General features: G+C 38.1%; 2 protein-coding genes and 1 non-coding gene across 3 annotated transcripts in view; 1 reads left to right on the top strand and 2 right to left on the bottom strand.

The window, feature by feature from the left end:
• LOC140139786 (pre-mRNA-splicing factor ATP-dependent RNA helicase DHX16-like) overlaps window positions 1-2015 on the bottom strand; it is a 42943-nt gene extending 40928 nt beyond the window's left edge. Inside the window, 1 exon segment of the mRNA XM_072161497.1 lies at window positions 1942-2015. The gene's annotated coding sequence lies outside the window, so the exon portion shown is untranslated.
• Window positions 2016-2132: 117 nt separating this feature from the next.
• Window positions 2133-11933, top strand: LOC140139785 (microtubule nucleation factor SSNA1-like). Its single transcript, XM_072161496.1, has 3 exons — window positions 2133-2313; window positions 8633-8832; window positions 10346-11933. Exons 1-3 carry the CDS (start codon window positions 2262-2264, stop codon window positions 10445-10447), a joined length of 354 nt encoding a protein of 117 aa, XP_072017597.1. The 5' UTR covers window positions 2133-2261; the 3' UTR covers window positions 10448-11933.
• A 4927-nt stretch (window positions 11934-16860) lies between these two features.
• On the bottom strand, window positions 16861-16932 carry Trnae-cuc (transfer RNA glutamic acid (anticodon CUC)). Its single transcript has one exon. It is a non-coding gene; the product is annotated as a tRNA-Glu (tRNA).
• Window positions 16933-20606: the final 3674 nt, after the last annotated feature.

Below are 20606 nucleotides of genomic sequence, written 5' to 3'. Positions count from 1 at the left end.
TGGAACAGATTTTCCCTGTTTTTATATTAACCCTTCACATCATAACACAAGGCGTTTTATGTTAACATTTTATATAAAACATGGTTATAAAACTTTTGTAGATAATAGTTATTTAAAACATGTTCGTAATCATACCTAGAGTGTTTTTTTTATCATCAGATAGAAAGACTTCTGCTCATCTTCTCTGGTGAGACAACAGGACTGGGGTATCTTTCCATATCAAAGTTTAAAAATCTGTCATGTCAATTTCCTCAATATGTTGTATTGCAACTTATGAGGGGAAATGTTTGATTTGACAATATTTCGATATTATTTTTTAACTTTATAACTTTATTATGATTAACATAACTGTATTTCAAAGCGTCAAACTATATCATTATTTTGTCCCAACAAAAATAATCCAGGGAATAAAATATTCATTCATATGTTTATTTATTTTATTCAACCTGGGCCATTTCTACTGGTGCACATGCATTCTAATAATTTGTCTATAATACCTTTTATACAAGCATCAAAGATTTGAAAAGTAAATAGCCTATGTACACACTGAACACAATGCACATACAAGCTGTATTTAAGTACATGCCGAAGCTGTCAGTATAAAATGATATATAGGCCAATATGACCTTCACGATGCTATTAATTTAGCCCAAAGATTAGGAAAACTAGCAAAACTGGTGAACTGGTACTGTTCAAATAAAACATCTGCAAATCTTGCTGCAATTTCCAAATAGTATTTCTATTAAATAATTATTTTTGTTATTTCTTTTATACAAACACATTACTGCCTATGACGACTTTATCGTATTACTTACATATCAAAATCAAGTAATAATTACAAAACTAGCCGTAAACTATCACCTCTGTGGGTGTTTGGGATATAACCGGCACGAATATTTTCTCAACACTGCGGCATGTGAAAAAGTAGGTCAATAGTCAGAGAATACAGGGTGGGTGCGGCATGCTGGTACTTTATCCTTGATACAGAAGTCAGCATGCAGTGAAAGTTAGATTTCGCCTTTGTGTAAAATGGATCATCGTCAGTAAAAAATGATGCATTACATGCTTTTTTTGTACAGTAAGTCAGTGTAAGGCATTGTCAATGATGGCGCAGAAAAGTGCAGTTTTTAAAAACAGACATTTGCCCATAACCCGCTAATTTTGACCTACAGACATGGTTGACCCCTCATTTTTTAAGTTAAATAATCACCTTTTTAAACAAAAATAATTTCAATGTGAAATATCCTACTTGAAAATCTTGTGAACATGCCTAACAAAGGGTCGTACCACAACATGACCGAAGGAGTGAGTGCGTATTGGCGTTTATGTGCGCTGGTAGTAAATTCAATTTTCTTTGCTTTGCCGTAGTTGTTCGGCTCAAAAATAAAAGGGATATATCTGCCAGTAAAGCTAACATTTTATGGCAAAAGAAATGCTAATCTATTTTGTTTGAAAATGTTATAATATTGCTTTAACTAAGGTTTGCCTGGCATTGTATGCTACCAGTTCTCGCATATTCATGAGGGTTGATTGTTCGATCGTGCCATGTCAAACAATCACACCAGCGCTGCGTGCCTTCGCATATGCGCAATAGAGCATTGCGTGCTTTCGCGATCACGCGATAGACCATGAAAATATGCGGTAATTGCGCAGCAGTCTCGTCTGTCGCATTTCATGCATGGCACAATCGGCCCTCATTTACAGATGAGACGGAGACTTTGACTGGTGGTACGCGCTCTCTAGTCCTCTGTGGCCTGAACACGTTGAAGGGTGTTTAGCAGTATTGAAGTTTGAACAAGAATCATTAACATGTTAATAATAATATGAGTAAGCTTATAAAAAATTATGAAATTCAATTTTAATTTTTGTTCTTCAAGAGTCCACATACAATGCCTTTCCTTCCTGCAGATTTTTACCAAAATTAAAAGGAATCTAACTTACCAGAGGAAAGTTTTGCTAGAAGTCTAAGGCACTAAAAACGATTAAAAAAATCAAAACGTCCCTGTGAAAACTACCCGGGAAAACTACTCATACGACTAAGAAACGTTGTCCATGGGCGCCGCCATGACAGTTTAAAATTATGAGGAAACGTCACGATAAATACACACAAAATGATGACGTAGCAGGTTGCTGAGCATTAACTCTGACGTCAGCACATAACAAATCGAAGGCGCTGGATTGAGATTTTAGACAGTAAATCGTGTTTCTTTTAAATATTTGCAATAGGTTAAGTCCCTAAAAACAAGTTTTTAATTTCCATAATGTCACAGCAAGGGGCTGCTCTACAGAGTTACAATAACGAACTCGTAAAATGTAAGTAACTGAGTACTTTTCTGGTCGTTGAACTTTATCGGTACATTCGGTAGCGGAATTCGGCAACCATGGCATTTCTGCCCCCCCCCTAGTCTCGGTCCCATCCGATTTGTGCTCCTTCGTCACTAAACAAACCGTCTGGCGACAACCTCATAGTACGTCTTTTCTGATTGGCTGAACATCAACTCCCTAAATACTGGCGTTAAATTTTGCTGTCAATCAACGCTGGGCTTCAGCGCATGCAGCGCTTGATTGACAGCTATGCGAGTATGCGGTTACATAAATCCACATAATGTACGTGAGTACGAGCTGCAAGTCGCGTACAGGAAAGGCGATATCAGACGATCGGCGCCTCAGTGGCTGCTAAATCTAGCGTACATTTTTCATTTGCGGTATCTACAATGAAATAGTGGAGTGTCTATGATGAATAGTGTCACTTACACAAGTCACGTCGTATACTATAGCCAATTGAAAACAGTTTTATTTGGAAATTCATTAACCAATCAGCGATTGTCATTTGGGGTTGTCGCCAGGCAGTTTGTTCAGTGACGGAGGAACACAAACCGGCTGGGACCGAGACATCCCCCCCCCCTCTTGGCCCGCTAAAAATCGCTTGCCCCCCTCTCACCCTGCCACCGTCCTGCCAGGTATGAGCGACCACGACGGGATACCGTTCATCATTGTCAACACAAGACCACGCAAGACCAAGCAAAAACCAAGGAGAATTTTCCTGTACATGTCTCCAGCTTGAAGGATGCGATCACTAAATTGTCTGACAACATCACCAGTGAGTTTGATATAAACAGTGACTGCGTCAGTTGAAGTTATGTGGAATGACTTTAAAGAAGGACTGACGGATGCTATGAACAAGTCCATTCCTTCTAAGTTAATCACCAAGGGTAAACAATCTCCCTGGATTAATCAAGACATCAAGAGACTTCATAGACGCAAGCAACAGGCTTATAATCGTTTAGTCCGAATAATCAGACCCAGAACAAAATATTAATTTCTGACATGATGCGTGTACTGGGTCTGAACTGTTTCCATATGAAATCTTGATGGCAAATTGGACAATAGAAGCACATGGTTCTACGTGACAGCTTTTTAATCCCTATTCATGTTACGTGAATCATGCTATTGTGGACCATCCTTCTGATACTTGAGTGTTTGGACAAGCGGAGCGGTCTTTTGTCTACCTCTCTGTTTGTAAACAAACCAGGAGGTCGAAATCGTCCTCCTCGCCGAATACGAAAGTCAGCGTAATAGTACGGCACTAATAATCGTTATAATAAAACCAAAGACCCAGAAGACCATGCGAGATTTCAAAATCTTAGGAAGGAGGCTACAAGGAAGACAAGAAGGCAGCATAGAAGTTATGTGAAGCGCTCGTGTTCTGCAACTTCAAAAAGTTTCTGGGGTTTCATTAAGAGCCTAAAACAAGACTCCTTTGGTATTTGCTCCCTCAGAGACAAAGGTGAACTCGTATCTGATAGTACCCAAAAGGCTGAAATACTCAACACTCAATTTCGCGAAGTCTTTACTCAGGAAGATATGACCAGCATGCCTTCAATGGACTCGAACCTTCTCCAGCTATGCCTGAAATTAAGATCAGTATTAAAGGTGTTCACAAACTTCTTGCCAACCTAAAGCCCAATAAAGCAACTGGTCCAGACGATCTACCAGCTCGCATTCTCAAAGAATATGCTCAAGAGATTGCACCCGCCGTTGCCTGCATTTTTCAGAGATCAATTGATATGGGAAGTTTGCGGAAGATTGGAGAAGAGGAAACATCAGCCCCATCTTCAAAAAAGGAGATGGGGACGAAGGCCTCCAACTACCGCCCTGTGTCCTTGACATCGATATGCAGCAAGACATATCCTTCATTCATGCATAATGGATCACCTTGACCAGCATGGTATTTTGTGTGATGAACAGCACGGCTTCCGCAGAAAACATTCTTGCGAGTCACAGCTCATTCAGACAGTTCACGACCTGGCTCAAGCGCTTGACAAGAGGAAACAGGTGGACGCAGTGATTATGGATTTCTCGAAAGCGTTCGATAAAGTTGCCCACAACAGATTACTCATGAAAATCAACCATTATGGTATCAGAGGGAACACTTTCAAATGGATATCATCCTTTTTAAAAGAGCGCCATCAAAGAGTGGTTGTTGGCGGTCATCACTCGGAATGGATCCATGTCGAATCAGGGGTTCCCCAGGGCACTGTTCTGGGTCCCCTGCTCTTCCTACTTTTCATAAACGATTTGCCTCATAACATCTCGTCATCTGTCAGACTTTTATGAGCGACTGCATTCTTTATAGAACTGTCGGTGGACCAGGGGCCTTGAGAGCAGCTGCAACAAGATCTCAACACGCTAAGAGCATGGGAAACTAGGTGGCAGATGGCCTTCAAACTACGGAGAAATGCTTTGTCATGAAAGTGACTCATGTTAAGAACCCATACATTATAAGTACATGTTGGGAGGATCCATCCTTCAGGAGACTTCAAACCACACCTACATGTACTTGGGAGTTGAAATTACGTCTGACCTCAAATGGAAACATCATGTGGACAAGATCACTGCCTCTGCCAATCGTAGTCTAGGCTTCTTACGATGCAAAATCTCCATCTGTTCAAGAATAGGCACGGAGTTTCGCATGATCGCATAAAAGCGCAAAAAAATCACGATTTTGGGGGTCCATCGCGATTTTGGTGGTCCATCATGAATTTTGAGAATTTTGCCAAACACACTACTTTTCAATGTAAATTCACCAATATTCCATTTGATGCAGGTCCAGCGCCTGTTTACGTGAGTCCAGACCAGCACAATATCCTCCCGGAAGCCCTTCCGTGATATGCAAATGTCGATTTTTTCCATGACGTGTTACCATGTGTGGTAGTTAATTCTTTACATCAATCGTATGTATGAGTGGCGTCATTAATCATATGCATAATTGATTGAGCGAAGAAGGGTAGGATATAAGTCACAGAGCGCACGAGATCTGAATCAGTTCATGACAAAAACAACATTTGGGCGTAAAAAAGTACAGTTATGCATTAAAATGTTTATTGTACAGTACAGTACCGGTAGTAGCTTTTCACATAAAATTTGCATTGTTCACATAATGTATCAACTTCATGGAGAGAAAAACATCGGACTAGCATGTGTGAAATAGGTGCAGAATTCGGCATACTTGATTTACTTCGAATTGCGTGTGACTTCATCAATGGATACAAAAAGTGGTGGGAAACGCATTTTCGCGCTTTTTGACTTGAAACTCCGGTGCCTAGTTCAAGAAGAACCAAGGCCAGGGCTTTCACCACATTCGTAAGACCCACAGAATTAAAACCAGAGAACCAGGACTCGACCGCCATCTTGATACAGGCATGGAGCAAAAATTGGGGGTATTCGGTTTCCCTCGGAATGCGCTCGAGGCATTCGTTGTCATCATCAGCGTGACATGGATGATGGGCGCATTTGAGAGAGCGCACTTGATGCGACCTGCCTTGAGTACCAAGGCGCTTCAGATGAGGCGCAGAATTGTTTTCGTTGGTCTCCGCGCACCGTCGGCAAGGACCCGAATACCCCAATTTTCTCCCCATAGCTGACAGCAGCGATTATGCGTGGCGGTATAGGGAGTCCGGTTCTCCTTCTCTAATTCTGTGGTAAGACCTCATCTGGAATACAGTGCGCTGTTTAGGATGCATATACACAAGATCAGATTACTCAGTTAGAAGCCATCCAACGCAGGGGGGGTCAGATTTGTCTTCAATGACTACCAGTATACAAGCAGTCCTACATCTATGATCACCGCCTTAAAGTGGGATCCTCTCTCTTTGAGGAGGAAGGGCGTCGCCTGAATGTGCTGTATGGCGCGAGTACACGGTCACCTATCCATCCCGGCAAGAACCATCTTACGCCCGACCACACGCTCATCTAGATTTGTCAACACAAACAACACCTACCGCCGAATATCAACGAAGAAAGAGTGCTACAAGTTTTTTTTTTTCCCAAGGACCATAGTCGATTGGAACCAATTACCTTTTCACATCACATCAGCAACTGACCAAGAAGTATTCAAGCAACAACTCCATGAACACTTAAGAAACTAAATCATAACTTGCGGACTCACTAAACCCTGCTCGGATTACTCCACCTGCATACAGCAACAAGGAGTGTTGGGCAGTATATCAGCAGATGCAGATGTACACACTTTTTCAAAAGCTTCCAAGTTCCATTTCAATCATTTTTGTGATTCAGGTACGGTATCTGTTTTGCCATTATGTGTCAAATCAGTTCTATGTTTACCATCTTAATTGTACTCACCATTTATATCCCAAGCAAAATGTATACATCCTTTATATTATATCCAAATTCAGGTTCAAGAACAGGTTAAATAGACCAAATCTCAAATGTCTCCAGTCATATAAAAAGCACATTGTTTTTAAAATGATGCTCAGACTTGACCCCAAGTATATTTGACCCACATATGACCTTATAACTTGACACAAAAGCCTCATTTACAAGTCACACTATAATTGACAACTAGTCATGCATACAACAGTACAGTAATGAATTCCTTTGAAGATTGATGAAGAGCCTAAACTTTCAAGTCAAATCACTTCCCACATACAAATCAATGCAATGCAATCAATTATTGATTGCATTGATTGGTTGAGGCATGTGTTAAAGTATAATACTTTAACACATACCTCAACCGTAGGATCCTCCACCCCTGACTTCACATCGTTTGAATTGCAATATCTTGTAAATTAAGTGTGAAATTCTTTCTTTCCACGATTTGAGCTAGATAAATAAGCAACAAAATGAGACCAAAACCAGTTCAGTACCCCTCTCCATTCTTGAGATCTGGGGCAAAAGCGTCCCGAATGAAATGAAAAAAATGTACGCCTCCACCTTTTCCTATACCCCAATTTCTGACGCATGACCATAAAAGGCTAAGCCTGGAGTGCTTAAATAACAGTAAAATTTAACTTATTATATTAAAACATCTCCCGTGGATGTCAGCTTATGTGTACACGTCGAGCGCGATGCTCCGTGTAGTATTATTACCGTACATGTTAAGATCGGCGAGCGTTAGTGCAACAATTGTAGGCGCTGGAATAAAATCGCAATTTTCTTTGTTATACCTCATTTGTTTGGCTTGAAATTAAACGGGGATAATGTGATCAGTGAAAACAAACATTTAAATAGGAATCTTGTTCTTTATGCAAATCACACATTGACATTATTGCTTTAAGACTCCACAACCCCCCTCTTCCCGACATTCTCTGATTTTAATTATTCCATATGTGACCATCCATGATCCACCACAAAGAAAAATTGAATATGTTATTTTGAGCTACTGTATAGCCTACAGTGCAAAATGCACAAATTTCATATTTTGAGGAAAATTAGATTTTCACAGATTTGAAATTTTTTTGTAAAATATTGTAAATATACAAAACCTAAATATAATAAAAATTTACATTTTATGGAGCTGATTTCAATCGAAATAATAGAATTTTGGTAACTTTAAGTGCAGTTTTTTAACTTGTTGCGATCTGTTGTATTAAAGGCAAATTTTGAAGAAAGCGTAACTTCTCTTCAGGATATCATACAAAGTTAATTGGTTGAAGTATCATTTTAAGGGTAGACGAGGTATTGTTGGTCGAAGCAACCTAAAAATCGATTTTCATTATCTTTATCAATATATTATTGAAAATTAACGCCTTGATGTTTTGCAAAAGTTCATTCTACAAATCATATACTTTGCAAACTTACTTAATTTATTGTTGTTAATGAGTTATGTACGTTTTACAAAAGTGTTGTTGTTTCAGTCCTCTTTACAACGTACCTCAAGAACCGCAGCACCTATAAAAGTGTATCTGTGATATTTTAATTCTTCTACACGCTCGCTATGAATTGAGCAATGCAGTTTTTGCCAAAGCTCACTACCATTCGTAAGATGCTGTGAATTACCAAATCACAACAGTTTAAAATAATTAATAACCTTAAAGCTTCAGGTATGATCTTTGAAAATCTCAACTTTATGAAGGGCCGACTTCTGGGCTCATTTGTGTACATCCATATCAAAACGATGCACTTGTCAGCTGCTACATGTGTCTCATTTCACATAATAGCAAGGCTATAATACCAGACTCATCTCAAGTGGAGGTCACTTCAAATCATCCGCAAGTCACATGGTTTAGGAATATGTTCTCTGTTTTGATATGGATGTACACATTTGTGGTGGACAGCCACATAATTATTACAAGGGTATAAATGACGATTTTTTTATGTGTATTCTCTCCAGGCATTGAGGAGTTGTGTGGCAAACGAGATGACCTACAGAAACAGATTTTGTCAGAAGAGGAGGAAAAGCAGAAACTACAGAATGATATTAGGATTCTAACGGAGAAGCTAGCCAAATTGAATGAGAGTTTAGCCAAGAAAGTAGCCACTAGACAAGAGTACGATAAAACAATAGCAGAAACAGAGGCAGCTTACATGAAGGTAAAAATTGATGTGCTATTCCAAGTAAAATCCATACAGCCCTTATGAAAGACATGACCTTAACTCTCTTCACGCGGGTGTTGACTGCAGACGACAAGTTTCAAAAAAAAATTTAAAAGTCAAAAATGTCAGAAATGTGAATTTTCTTTACCATATTTGGAATCAGCATGAAAAATGCATTAAAATGAGTACAAACAAGCCTAGTATTGTTTCAGTAGTTCTTAAGATAGCTCTTGATATTTTGAGAAAATATTTCAAAACTTCAATGTTTTCCGTTGAAGCGCATGGCTAGCATGAGCATTAATCTCCCACACAGGGGTGTAGATTTGAAATAGAGTCTCCTACATGTTCAGGTGACCCTATTTGAAATTCACATGACATGTCTTCCATAGGGTGTATGGTTTATGACTGGAATAACCCAGTGTTATAAATTGTAATTGGCTTATAGTTGGTGAAAAGTTTTGTTGCTGCGCACATCAAATATTCCCAACTTACGCTTGCAAAAATTCACCTAAGTGTGTGCCAGTCACACATTACGCAACATTCGACTAGCGTAAGTGCTGTTCCCAACTGCGTGCATGCCATTCTACACCAATACATGTTGAGTCTCATTTTTTTTCGTCAATTATAAGCCAAACAAACTATAGGCAAGAGTCTGATAAAGCAATAGCAGAAATAGTGGCAGCTTTACATGAAGGTAAAAGTTGATAATAATGTTGTACATTATAATTTTAATGGAGAAGCTGGCTTAAGACCCAGATGCCCTCACTCTCCCCCTAAAAAAGACCACAAGTTTTTGGGCATAGGAACTCCAGCGAGTACGCTCTGCTATAGTATTACTTTTGACCCTCCCACTTAAAAAGACAATAGATGGCAAGTTTTTAGATCAAGGCGGCCGTCCAGTGCAGCTTGTGAAGCCTGTTCTGACAAAGAATAACATTATGATCAAACATAAACAGGTGGTTACTCTTCTCGGACCTGGGGTCATTGCAAATTTCAGACAGTTTGCGCGGCAGCATACAGTGCTATTTAAACAGTTTGTTAGTAATCTACACTGTATGCTCCCATGCAAACTGTGTGAAATTTGCAATGACCCCAGGTCAAAATGACCATCTCTGTTTTAATCCATAAAGTTTTAGATTATAAATCACGGAATATCCTGTCCATGATAGCAAGGCCTATATTTTGACAAGAATCACAAAATCGATTCTCGTAAGAATCAGTTGCAAGAATCAACTTTTCTCTCATTGTATCATATGATAAGTGCAGTGACTGATGGATTTTGATTCTCGCAAACCAAGACGAAATCTAGGCTCTGAAAAGAGACAACCATAAGGGTGTGACTGTGATGCCTCGTTGTAACTAGTGTAACCAACAAACAGCGCGGAGGCTATTCTGCAATAATTTTTCATCAAATTGGCTCAGTAAGATCCCTTGATTAGTTTAAAGTTGTTTTCAGCGATAACTGATGACTTGTCTATATTATTTATTTTCTCTGTTACTTTTTTTTCAGATCATAGAAAGTTCACACTCACTTTTGAATGTACTACAACGGGAAGCATCTGTGTTAAAAGACAAAGGGGTGCCTGGATTTGCCAATGCATCAACGTCATAGCATACACTCTCAGAGACTTATTGACTAAGTGGGTACAGTCCTTCATCACTGTTCATTATATACATGTAATACTCATATTCCTGAATGTACTACAAAGAGAAGCATCTGACTTAAAAGACAAAGGGGTTCCTGGATTTTGCCAATGCATCAACGTCATAGCATACACTATCAGAGATTTATTGACTAAGTGGGTACAGTCCTTCCCCTCTGTTCATATAGAATACTCATAATTCCTGAATCCTGAATGTACAAGCAAGAGAAGCATCCGACTTAAAAGACAAATGGGTTCCTGGATTTTGCCAATGCATCAACGTGATAGCATACACTCTCAGAGACTTATTGACTATGTGGGTACAGTCCTTCATGTCTGTTCATATAGAATACTCATATTCCTGAACATTGTACTTGCATTCATCTAGCATTCATCTTTAAAGACAAATGATTTCCTGGTTTGTTAATGTGTCAACATCATCTGGACTAATTGGATATAACCCTTGATCTCTTTTTGTAATTTTTACAATACTTATATAATTTCTGTATGTATAGACGAATCCAATTTCACGCATTCCTATACCTCAATGGCAGCCATAGCTGGGTCCTCCCTTAGGTCTATTCCACCTAAAATGTGAAATGATGTGGCCTTGGCGGGGATATGAAACTGCATTCCATCACCCGTGTTACACATAGACAAAAGAATGATGAAAGTTTACAACACAATACAATTCAACATCAATTTTAAGCGGATTTAATCTACCCAATTGGGCAGTAACAACACCAGTTTGGTGCAGGCGGGACCCAGTAATGGCTGACTGAATTCTGACCATCACTTGGCTCATTGGATTCATCTATTATAAAGAGAAAGATCCATCTTGAAAGATCAGAGTGCTCCAGGGTTTGTCAATGCTTCTACATGCGTCATAACATATGCTGAAGATTGCTATCTTAAATGTTTTGACTAAGTGGGTACAGCCCTTGGCCTCTGTTCATAATAGAATACTCATATTTCTAATTGCAGTAGAATGATATTAAACATCAAGGAGCTCCAGGTTTTGTCAACACTTCAACATCATAGTGTATGCTATTAAATCGCTATCATAGACTTATTGATGAAGACACTAAGTGTGTACAGCCCTTCGTCTCTGTTCATAAAAGATTACTCATATTTGTGAATGTACCAAAAAGAGAAGCATGCATCTAATACTTGGTTGTGTTAGTGCTTCAACATCATAGCGTTTATGCTGTTGAATGAAGTGTTGGGTTCATGTATGATATAAAATTGGATGGTTTGAACCCAATACACAAATTTATTGGTCGAATTATGACTGAGTTTTAAAATATTGGACAAAGGCGAAGCCGAGTCCAATATTTTTAAGCTCATAGCGAGACCAATAAATTTTGTATTGAGTGAAAAAACCATCAAATTTTATCATTATTATGTTTCAGAATCTTTTCTTGGTCAAAACATGACTTTTGGTAAAAAATGATTTTTTTTCAAAAACACGATTTTTGGTAAAAAATGTGATTTGGGGTCAAAAATGAGAAAAAAAAAAAAAATTGTAGAAAACAAAATTTTTGGGAAAAAGTGAGCCTATCAACACAGTCCCAAGTTTTGAGTCCAAGTGTTGATTATATATTGGACTCTTCAACTCTGTACAAAGTATAGGAAGGAAGATTCTGAGAACATAATAATGATAGTATTTGTACTCGGATGAGTCGGATGACATCATTATGCTCTTCACCTCTGTTCAGTGAGTATTCATACTTAGAAAATCCATATGAAGAGGGGGTTAGCTGAAGGTGACTCCATTTGAAATCTACACTCCCTGTAGTCATGTCTTCTGGAGGTAGTCCTTCAAGAATGACTATCGGCTTTGGTTGAAATCTATTAATAGCGAGGCGAAAGCCGAGACCTCAAGAATGACTATCGGCTTTGGTTGAAATCTATTAATAGCGAAAGGTAAAGCTGAGATAGCTATTTTGTCCTCTATAACTAGACATGTTTTAAAACATGGCGGAGTCTGAACTCAGGGAATAATCTCCAAACATGGCAAAAGAGCTCCAGATTCAAAAGTCTAATCCCCTTGTTTCTACAGCATTACTGGACCAAATTAAACATTGAATGGGGTTTATATATAGCATGAACAGGGCAGTAATAAATCACTTTATTGCATTTCAGCAGAGTGAGAGATGATCTTCAAACTGCTTTCCCTCTCTGTGATGTATTTGTAGGATTAATTATGCTAAATTGATTAGGCCACCTAAATTAAATACTGAGTCTCAAAGCTTTTGAGAAATTGGAAACCTAATGCGAAATGCATTAAAAAAAAATTTATTCAAAGCTTTTGAGAAATTGAAAACCTAATGCGGAATCGTTTTTTTTAAATTTTTTTTTTTTTATGTGTCAGTACTCAGTACAGGCTTTTGGACAAGCATTTTGTGCAGAAAGTATCCAATGTCTGTTGTTGGAATAGTACTGGACAAATAGAGTCACTGCTATTTCTTTTCTATGTTGAAAACTTCAAAACTTGTTGAAAACTTGAAATCAAATAAATATTTAGAGTTTTATTTTCGCCTTTTTATCAACAAAAAAAGACAAAAAAAAAATTTCTTGATTTTCAGAGGATTTTACTTATGCACACAACAGCTTTGAGACTCGGGATTTAATTAAGGTAGCCTTATGTTAGATAAATCCAATGTAAAATTCACTCACAATTTCTGGGCTTTTGCCATCTTGTCTGATGGCTTGATCGGAGGTGTGCATTTTGTGTGAAAAGCAGTGGACAGTTGTTGTGGTAATATCTATGATCAAGGCATCAGACAAGGCGGTGAAAACTAAGAAGGTGAGTCTTCTTGTTGGATTTGTCCTAACGTAATCAATTTATGCTCACTTTCCTTAACAGATTTTGAATGAAATTGTAGTCACTATACATGTATATGTTATGAGCACAGAATTAAAGAGAATCGGGACTCGTTCGCCATCTTGATACAGGCATGAAGCAATAATTGGGGGTATTCGGTTTCCCTCGGCATGCTCTCGAAAGGCATTCGTTGCCATGCATGGCATACTTAGCGTAATTTGACACGCTTCATAGTGAAATGCATTGATTGCAAGGCGCTAAAGGTGAGAGCCTTAGAATTGTTTTCGTTCGTCTCCGGCGCACCGTCGGCAAGGACCGAATACCCCAATTTTCTCCACATAGCTGACGGTAGCGATTGTACATGGCGGTATAGGGAGTACCGTTCTCCTTCTCTAATTCTGTGGTTATGAGGGTGATAAATCAAGAAGGCTGTCCTATCTGCAATAGCTGCCCTTTACATATTTGACAATTTCTGCATTCTATATTGTACACATATAAAAATATGATATCTGGTAGCTATTGCAGATAGGGGCTTCTTTGGACTGACCCATTGATATAACAACAGGTATAGTACAAGAAGGCCCTATCTGCAATAGCTGCCCTATACGCATTTGACAATTTCTGTATTCTATATTGTACACATCTAAAAATATTACATCTGGCAGCTATTGCAGATAGGGCATTCTTGCAGTAACACCTCAAAATCGTCTTTTAAATGGGCTATTCCGCTTGAAATCCATACACCCACTATGGAAGACATTACCTTAATCTCCTACACTGGGAGTGTGAATTTCAAATGGGGTTACCTGAGCAGGTGAATCAATTTGAAATTCACACTCCCTATGTGGCGATTAAAGTCATGTCTTCCATAGGGGTGTATGGATTTCAACTGGAAGAGTCCAGTACAGTGCCTGCAGCCTAGTTGTTAGTGTCTTTTTGCAAAACTTGATAATAATTATTGTTTATATTGTTTGTAAAGTAAAAATTACAAATTGACCAAATATATGTAAAATAACATTATTTAATAAATGCAAAATTTAAATATACAATCACCATGGTCATGTGTTTTGATCCTTATATTTGCTGGTAGCTGTTTTCTAATACTTTGAGGTTAATAACTGTGCATCGGTTATTTGGAGGGCATTGTGAAAAATCTAAACATGCCCGACATATTACCGATGCAAAGTTATTAACCTCATTCATAATCACTTTAATCTCTTCACCTTACAAAATAACACAAAATTTTGCTCAAAAGTTTATAAAAATAGATGATTTTACATCTTTCCTTTTCAAAAATCGATCAGGCTAAAACAGGACGACCAAGAACAAAAGTGCGTATCACAATCTGTGCAAATATGGTAGCGCATAATCCAAATCGGCAGCCAGCGCAGCGCGCAGTTTGCTCGGACGCACAACAACACGCAAACGCCGGTCAATTGTGTGCGACATTGGAACAACTTAATGCGTAATGGATTGCGCGCTACCATATTTGCACAGATTGTGATACGCACTTTTGTTATTGGTCGTCCTGTTTTAGCCTGATCGATTTTTGAAAAGATGTAAAAATCATCTATTTTTGATGCAATTTGATGTTATTTTGTAAGGTGAAGAGATTAAAGTGACGGTTATGAATGAGGTTAATAACTTTGCATCGGTAATATGACAAAAAATAAAAAAAATCTAAACATTTTGCTTTGGACCTCGGAATATCCTCGGTTCCAAAGGCAAAATGTTTAGATTTTTCACAATGCCCTCCAAATAACCGATGCGCAGTTATTAACCTCTAATTAAATGTTTACTTCAAGGGTGATTTGATAAGCCCCTACTAATTTTTAAGTCGTTCGAAGGAAAAGACCTTATGGCATCACAAGTCGTGTGTCCATGTGTCAGTCCATGTGTTAACAATTATGTAAGGCTCTTGGTTAAATTTTGGTGTCGGCAATGCCCATATCTACTGCTGACATTGGGTAGTTTATCAATGCCCACATCTGCTGATGATATTAGGTAGTTTATCAATGCACACATCTACTGCTGATATTAGGTAGTTTATCAATGCCTCATCTACTGCTGATATCAGGTAGTTTATCAATGCTAACATCTACTGCTGATATCAGGTAGTTAATCAATTCCCTCATCTGCTGATATCAGGTAGTTTATCAGTGCCCACATTTTGTCGATATCAGATAGTTTATCAATGCCCACATCTACCGCTGAGCCTGATGTCAGGTAGTTTATCAATGCACACATCTACTGCTGATGTCAGGTAGTTTATCAATGCCCACATCTACTGCTGATGTCATGTAGTTTATCACTGCCCACATTTACTGCTGATGTCATGTAGTTTATCACTGCCCACATCTACCGCTGATGTCAGGTAGTTTATCAATGCCCACATTCTGTCGATATCAGATAGTTTATCAATGCCCACATCTACTGCTGATGTCATGTAGTTTATCACTGCCCACATCTACTGCTGATGTCAGGTAGTTTATCAATGCCCACATTCTGTCGATATCAGATAGTTTATCAATGCCCACATCTACTGCTGATGTCAGGTAGTTTATCAATGCCCACATTCTGTCGATATCAGATAGTTTATCAATGCCCACATCTACTGCTGAGCCTGATGTCAGGTAGTTTATCAATGCACACATCTACTGCTGATATCAGGTAGTTTATCAATGCCCACATCTACTGCTGATGTCATGTAGTTTATCAATGCCCACATTTACTGCTGATGTCATGTAGTTTATCACTGCCCACATCTACTGCTGATGTCAGGTAGTTTATCATGGCCCACATTTTGCGTTTGCGCTCGTGCATTTATTAATGCGCCTAGCAGTATGTTAATTCCTTTTGGCATTATGGGCACGGCGCGCAGAAACTGCGTAATTTACTGCGTACTTTACTTTGTACTTCAAAGTGGACAAACTTTACTGCTGATGTCAGGCAGTTTATCAATGCCAACGATTACTGCTCATTTTGGGTAGTTCAGCAATGATCTCATCTACTGCTGATATCACTATCAGGTAATTTATCAATGCTCACATCTACTGCTGATATTAAGTAGTTTAGCAATGATCTCATCTACTGCTGATATCAGGTTGTTTATCCCACATCTACCATGTCTACTGCTGATATCGGGTAGTTCATCAATGCTCAGATTCAATTCTCAAATTGCTCATATCTGCTGATATCAGCTAGTTCAACATTGCCCATATCTACTACTGACACCAGATAGTTTATGCCTATCTACTGCTGATATCAAGTAGTTCGTTAATGATCACATCTACTGCTGAGAAGGTGGTCTGTGAGAGTCAAATACAGTCACACTGAGGACTCATCAGGTTTTGAGTGGCTAGCTCTCAATGGATTTGTTATTAAAAACAAGGAATGGATGTTGGCATCCAAGTTGTAAACAGAGAGGTATAGAGTCTATGAATTAAACAAAATGATTTATTATTATTCAAAAGTTCAGAATCATCTACGGCTGAAAAGAACGGAAGTAACGGGTTTCCCGGTGAACACATGGAGAAAACAAAAATGATCGAATATTTCCCATGCCGGGAATCGAACCCGGGCCGCGGCGGTGAGAGCGCCGAATCCTAACCACTAGACCACATGGGATTACTGCAAGACATTTAATGACAAATTAGGGAATACGTCTCCTTCAATGATTTAATGATGCATACATTGCATACACCACCTGATTAGCAAAAACTCGTCTGCCATCATTTTACTATGTCGCCCTCATTTACAACTTTTATTTAGAGCTAGGGGGCTCTTCAATAATGAAATTGGTAAGGCTCAGACTTTCAAAGTATGAATGGTAAAAGGGGCGTTTGGCTTTGGGTGTGTAGCCTTTTGGACCTAATTTATAGGATTGGGTAAGAATGTGGCATTTTTGCACGAGCAATATCAGGTAGTTCATCAATGCACACATCTATTGCTGATATCAGGTAGTTTATCAATGCACACATCTATGGCTGATCAGGTAGTTCATCAATGCACATAATACTGCTGATATCAGTTAGTTTATCAATGCACACATATATTGCTGATGTCAGGTAGTTTATCAATGTACAGCTAATATCAGGTGTAGTTAATCAATGCCCAGATTGGCAGCTAATATCAGGTAGTTCATCAATGCCCACATTTACTGCTGATATCAGGTAGTTCATCAATGCTCACAATATACTGCTGATATCAGGTAGTTCATCAATGCCCACATTTACTGCTAATATCAGGTAGTTCATCAATGCCCACATTTACTGCTAATATCAGGTAGTTCATCAATGCCCACATTTACTGCTGATATCAGGTAGTTCATCAATGCCCACATTTACTGCTGATATCAGGTAGTTCATCAATGCTCACATCTACTGCTGATATCAGGTAGTTCATCAATGCCCACATCTACTGCTAATATCAGGTAGTTCATCAATGCCCACATTTACTGCTGATATCAGGTAGTTCATCAATGCTCACAATATACTGCTGATATCAGGTAGTTCATCAATGCTCACATCTACTGCTAATATCAGGTAGTTCATCAATGCTCACATCTACTGCTGATATCAGGTAGTTCATCAATGCTCACATCTACTGCTAATATCAGGTAGTTCATCAATGCCCACATTTACTGCTGATATCAGGTAGTTCATCAATGCTCACATCTACTGCTGATATCAGGTAGTTCATCAATGCTCACAATATACTGCTGATATCAGGTAGTTCATCAATGCTCACATCTACTGCTAATATCAGGTAGTTCATCAATGCTCACATCTACTGCTGATATCAGGTAGTTCATCAATGCTCACATCTACTGCTGATATCAGGTAGTTCATCAATGCTCACATCTACTGCTGATATCAGGTAGTTCATCAATGCTCACATCTACTGCTGATATCAGGTAGTTCATCAATGCTCACATCTACTGCTGATATCAGTTAGTTCATCAATGCACACATCTATTGCTGATGTCAGATAGTTTATCAATGGCCACATCAAATGCTGATATCAGGTAGTTCGTCAATGCTCACATTTACTGCTGATATCAGGTAGTTCATCAATGCTCACATCTACTGCTGATATCAGGTAGTTCATCAATGCCCATATCTATTGCTGATATCAGGTAATTCATCAATGCACATATCTACTGCTGATATCAGTTAGTTCATCAATGCACACATCTATTGCTGATGTCAGATAGTTTATCGATGGCCACATCAAATGCTGATATCAGGTAGTTCGTCAATGCTCACATCTACTGCTGATATCAGGTAGTTCATCAATGCTCACATCTACTGCTGATATCAGGTAGTTCATCAATGCTCACATCTACTGCTGATATCAGGTAGTTCATCAATGCCCACATCTATTGCTGATATCAGGTAATTCATCAATGCACATATCTACTGCTGATATCAGTTGGTTCATCAATGCACACATCTACTGCTGATATCAGGTAGTTCGTCAATGCTCACATCTACTGGTGATATCAGGTAGTTCATCAATGCTCACATCTACTGCTGATATCAGGTAGTTCATCAATGCACACATCTATTGCTGATATCAGGTAATTCATCAATGCACATATCTACTGCTGATATCAGTTGGTTCATCAATGCACATATCTACTGCTGATATCAGTTAGTTCATCAATGCACACATCTATTGCTGATGTCAGATAGTTTATCGATGGCCACATCAAATGCTGATATCAGGTAGTTCGTCAATGCTCACATCTACTGCTAATATCAGGTAGTTCATCAATGCTCACATCTACTGCTGATATCAGGTAGTTCATCAATGCTCACATCTACTGCTGATATCAGGTAGTTCATCAATGCTCACAATCTACTGCTGATATCAGGTAGTTCATCAATGCTCACATCTACTGCTGATATCAGGTAGTTTATCAATGTCCAAATTAGCAACTAATGTCAGCAATGCCCACATCAACTGCTGATAACAGATGCCCAGATTGGCAGCTAATGTCAGGTAGTTCGTCAATGCCCACATCAACTGCTGATATCAGGTAGTTCATCAGTGCTCACATCTATAGTTGATATCAGGTAGTTATCAATGCTCAAATTGGCAGCTCATGTCATGTAGTTCATCAATACACACATCTATTGTCACGTGGTTTAGAATAAAAAAGCGGATTGTTTGAAAGCATGTTTGAAACATAGTATTATTTGTCAAATAATTTCTTTCTTTCTTTCTTTCTTTCTTTCTTTCTTTCTTTCTTTCTTTCTTTCTTTCTTTCTTTCTTTCTTTCTTTCTTTCTTTCTTTCTTTCTTTCTTTCTTTCTTTCTTTTTTTCTTTCTTTCTTTCTTTCTTTCTTTCTTTCTTTCTTTCTTTGACTCGATTTCAAAACGTACACACTCAAAATTCCATTATACAGCTGAAGTAGCCATCAAAATGTTTTATTTCTTCACTCACTTAAAGTTTCAAAGTGCAGTGTGCACTAAAACTATAAATCTTTACTTAAAATATATTAATCATCTATTACACACATCTATTGTCACGTGGTTTAGAATAAAAAAGCGGATTGTTTGAAAGCATGTTTGAAACATAGTATTATTTGTCAAATAATTTCTTTCTTTCTTTCTTTCTTTCTTTCTTTCTTTCTTTCTTTCTTTCTTTCTTTCTTTCTTTCTCTTTCTTTCTTTCTTTCTTTCTTTCTTTGACTCGATTTCAAAACGTACACACTCAAAATTCCATTATACAGCTGAAGTAGCCATCAAAATGTTTTATTTCTTCACTCACTTAAAGTTTCAAAGTGCAGTGTGCACTAAAACTATAAATCTTTACTTAAAATATATTAATCATGTTCACATACGCTATAATATTATAGCGTATAAATTCATAGACAGATTTCTTCGAAACATAAATACGGTAAGAGGTCATGTAAATACCGTAGTATATTTAAAAGAGACGTTTCTTTGAAACATCATGTAAATACTACATGTTTCTTTGAAACATCATGTAAATACTTCATGTTTGTGCCTGATACTTATGGTAGTTGCAAACCTAGCCTGAGTCCCTCGACCCCTGTCGAAACTATCAAACATTGCGGAACCAAATGGCCGTGCGCAGCAGTTGAAGGACTGGTGGATTCAGGTTAGTTGCAAACCTTCTCTTCTTGTGTATAAACTCTTAATAAATACATCAATTAATTAATACATTAAGTAATTAATTAATACATTAAGTAATTAATTAATACATTAATTAATACATTAATTAATACATTAATTAAGTAATTAATACATTAATTAAGTAATTAATACATT

Source organism: Amphiura filiformis, chromosome 18 (genome assembly GCF_039555335.1).
Source record: "Amphiura filiformis chromosome 18, Afil_fr2py, whole genome shotgun sequence".
NCBI classification, from domain to species: domain Eukaryota; kingdom Metazoa; phylum Echinodermata; class Ophiuroidea; order Amphilepidida; family Amphiuridae; genus Amphiura; species Amphiura filiformis.
Note: the sequence above shows the minus strand (reverse complement) of the source record. Positions and strands in the feature narration are given on the sequence as shown.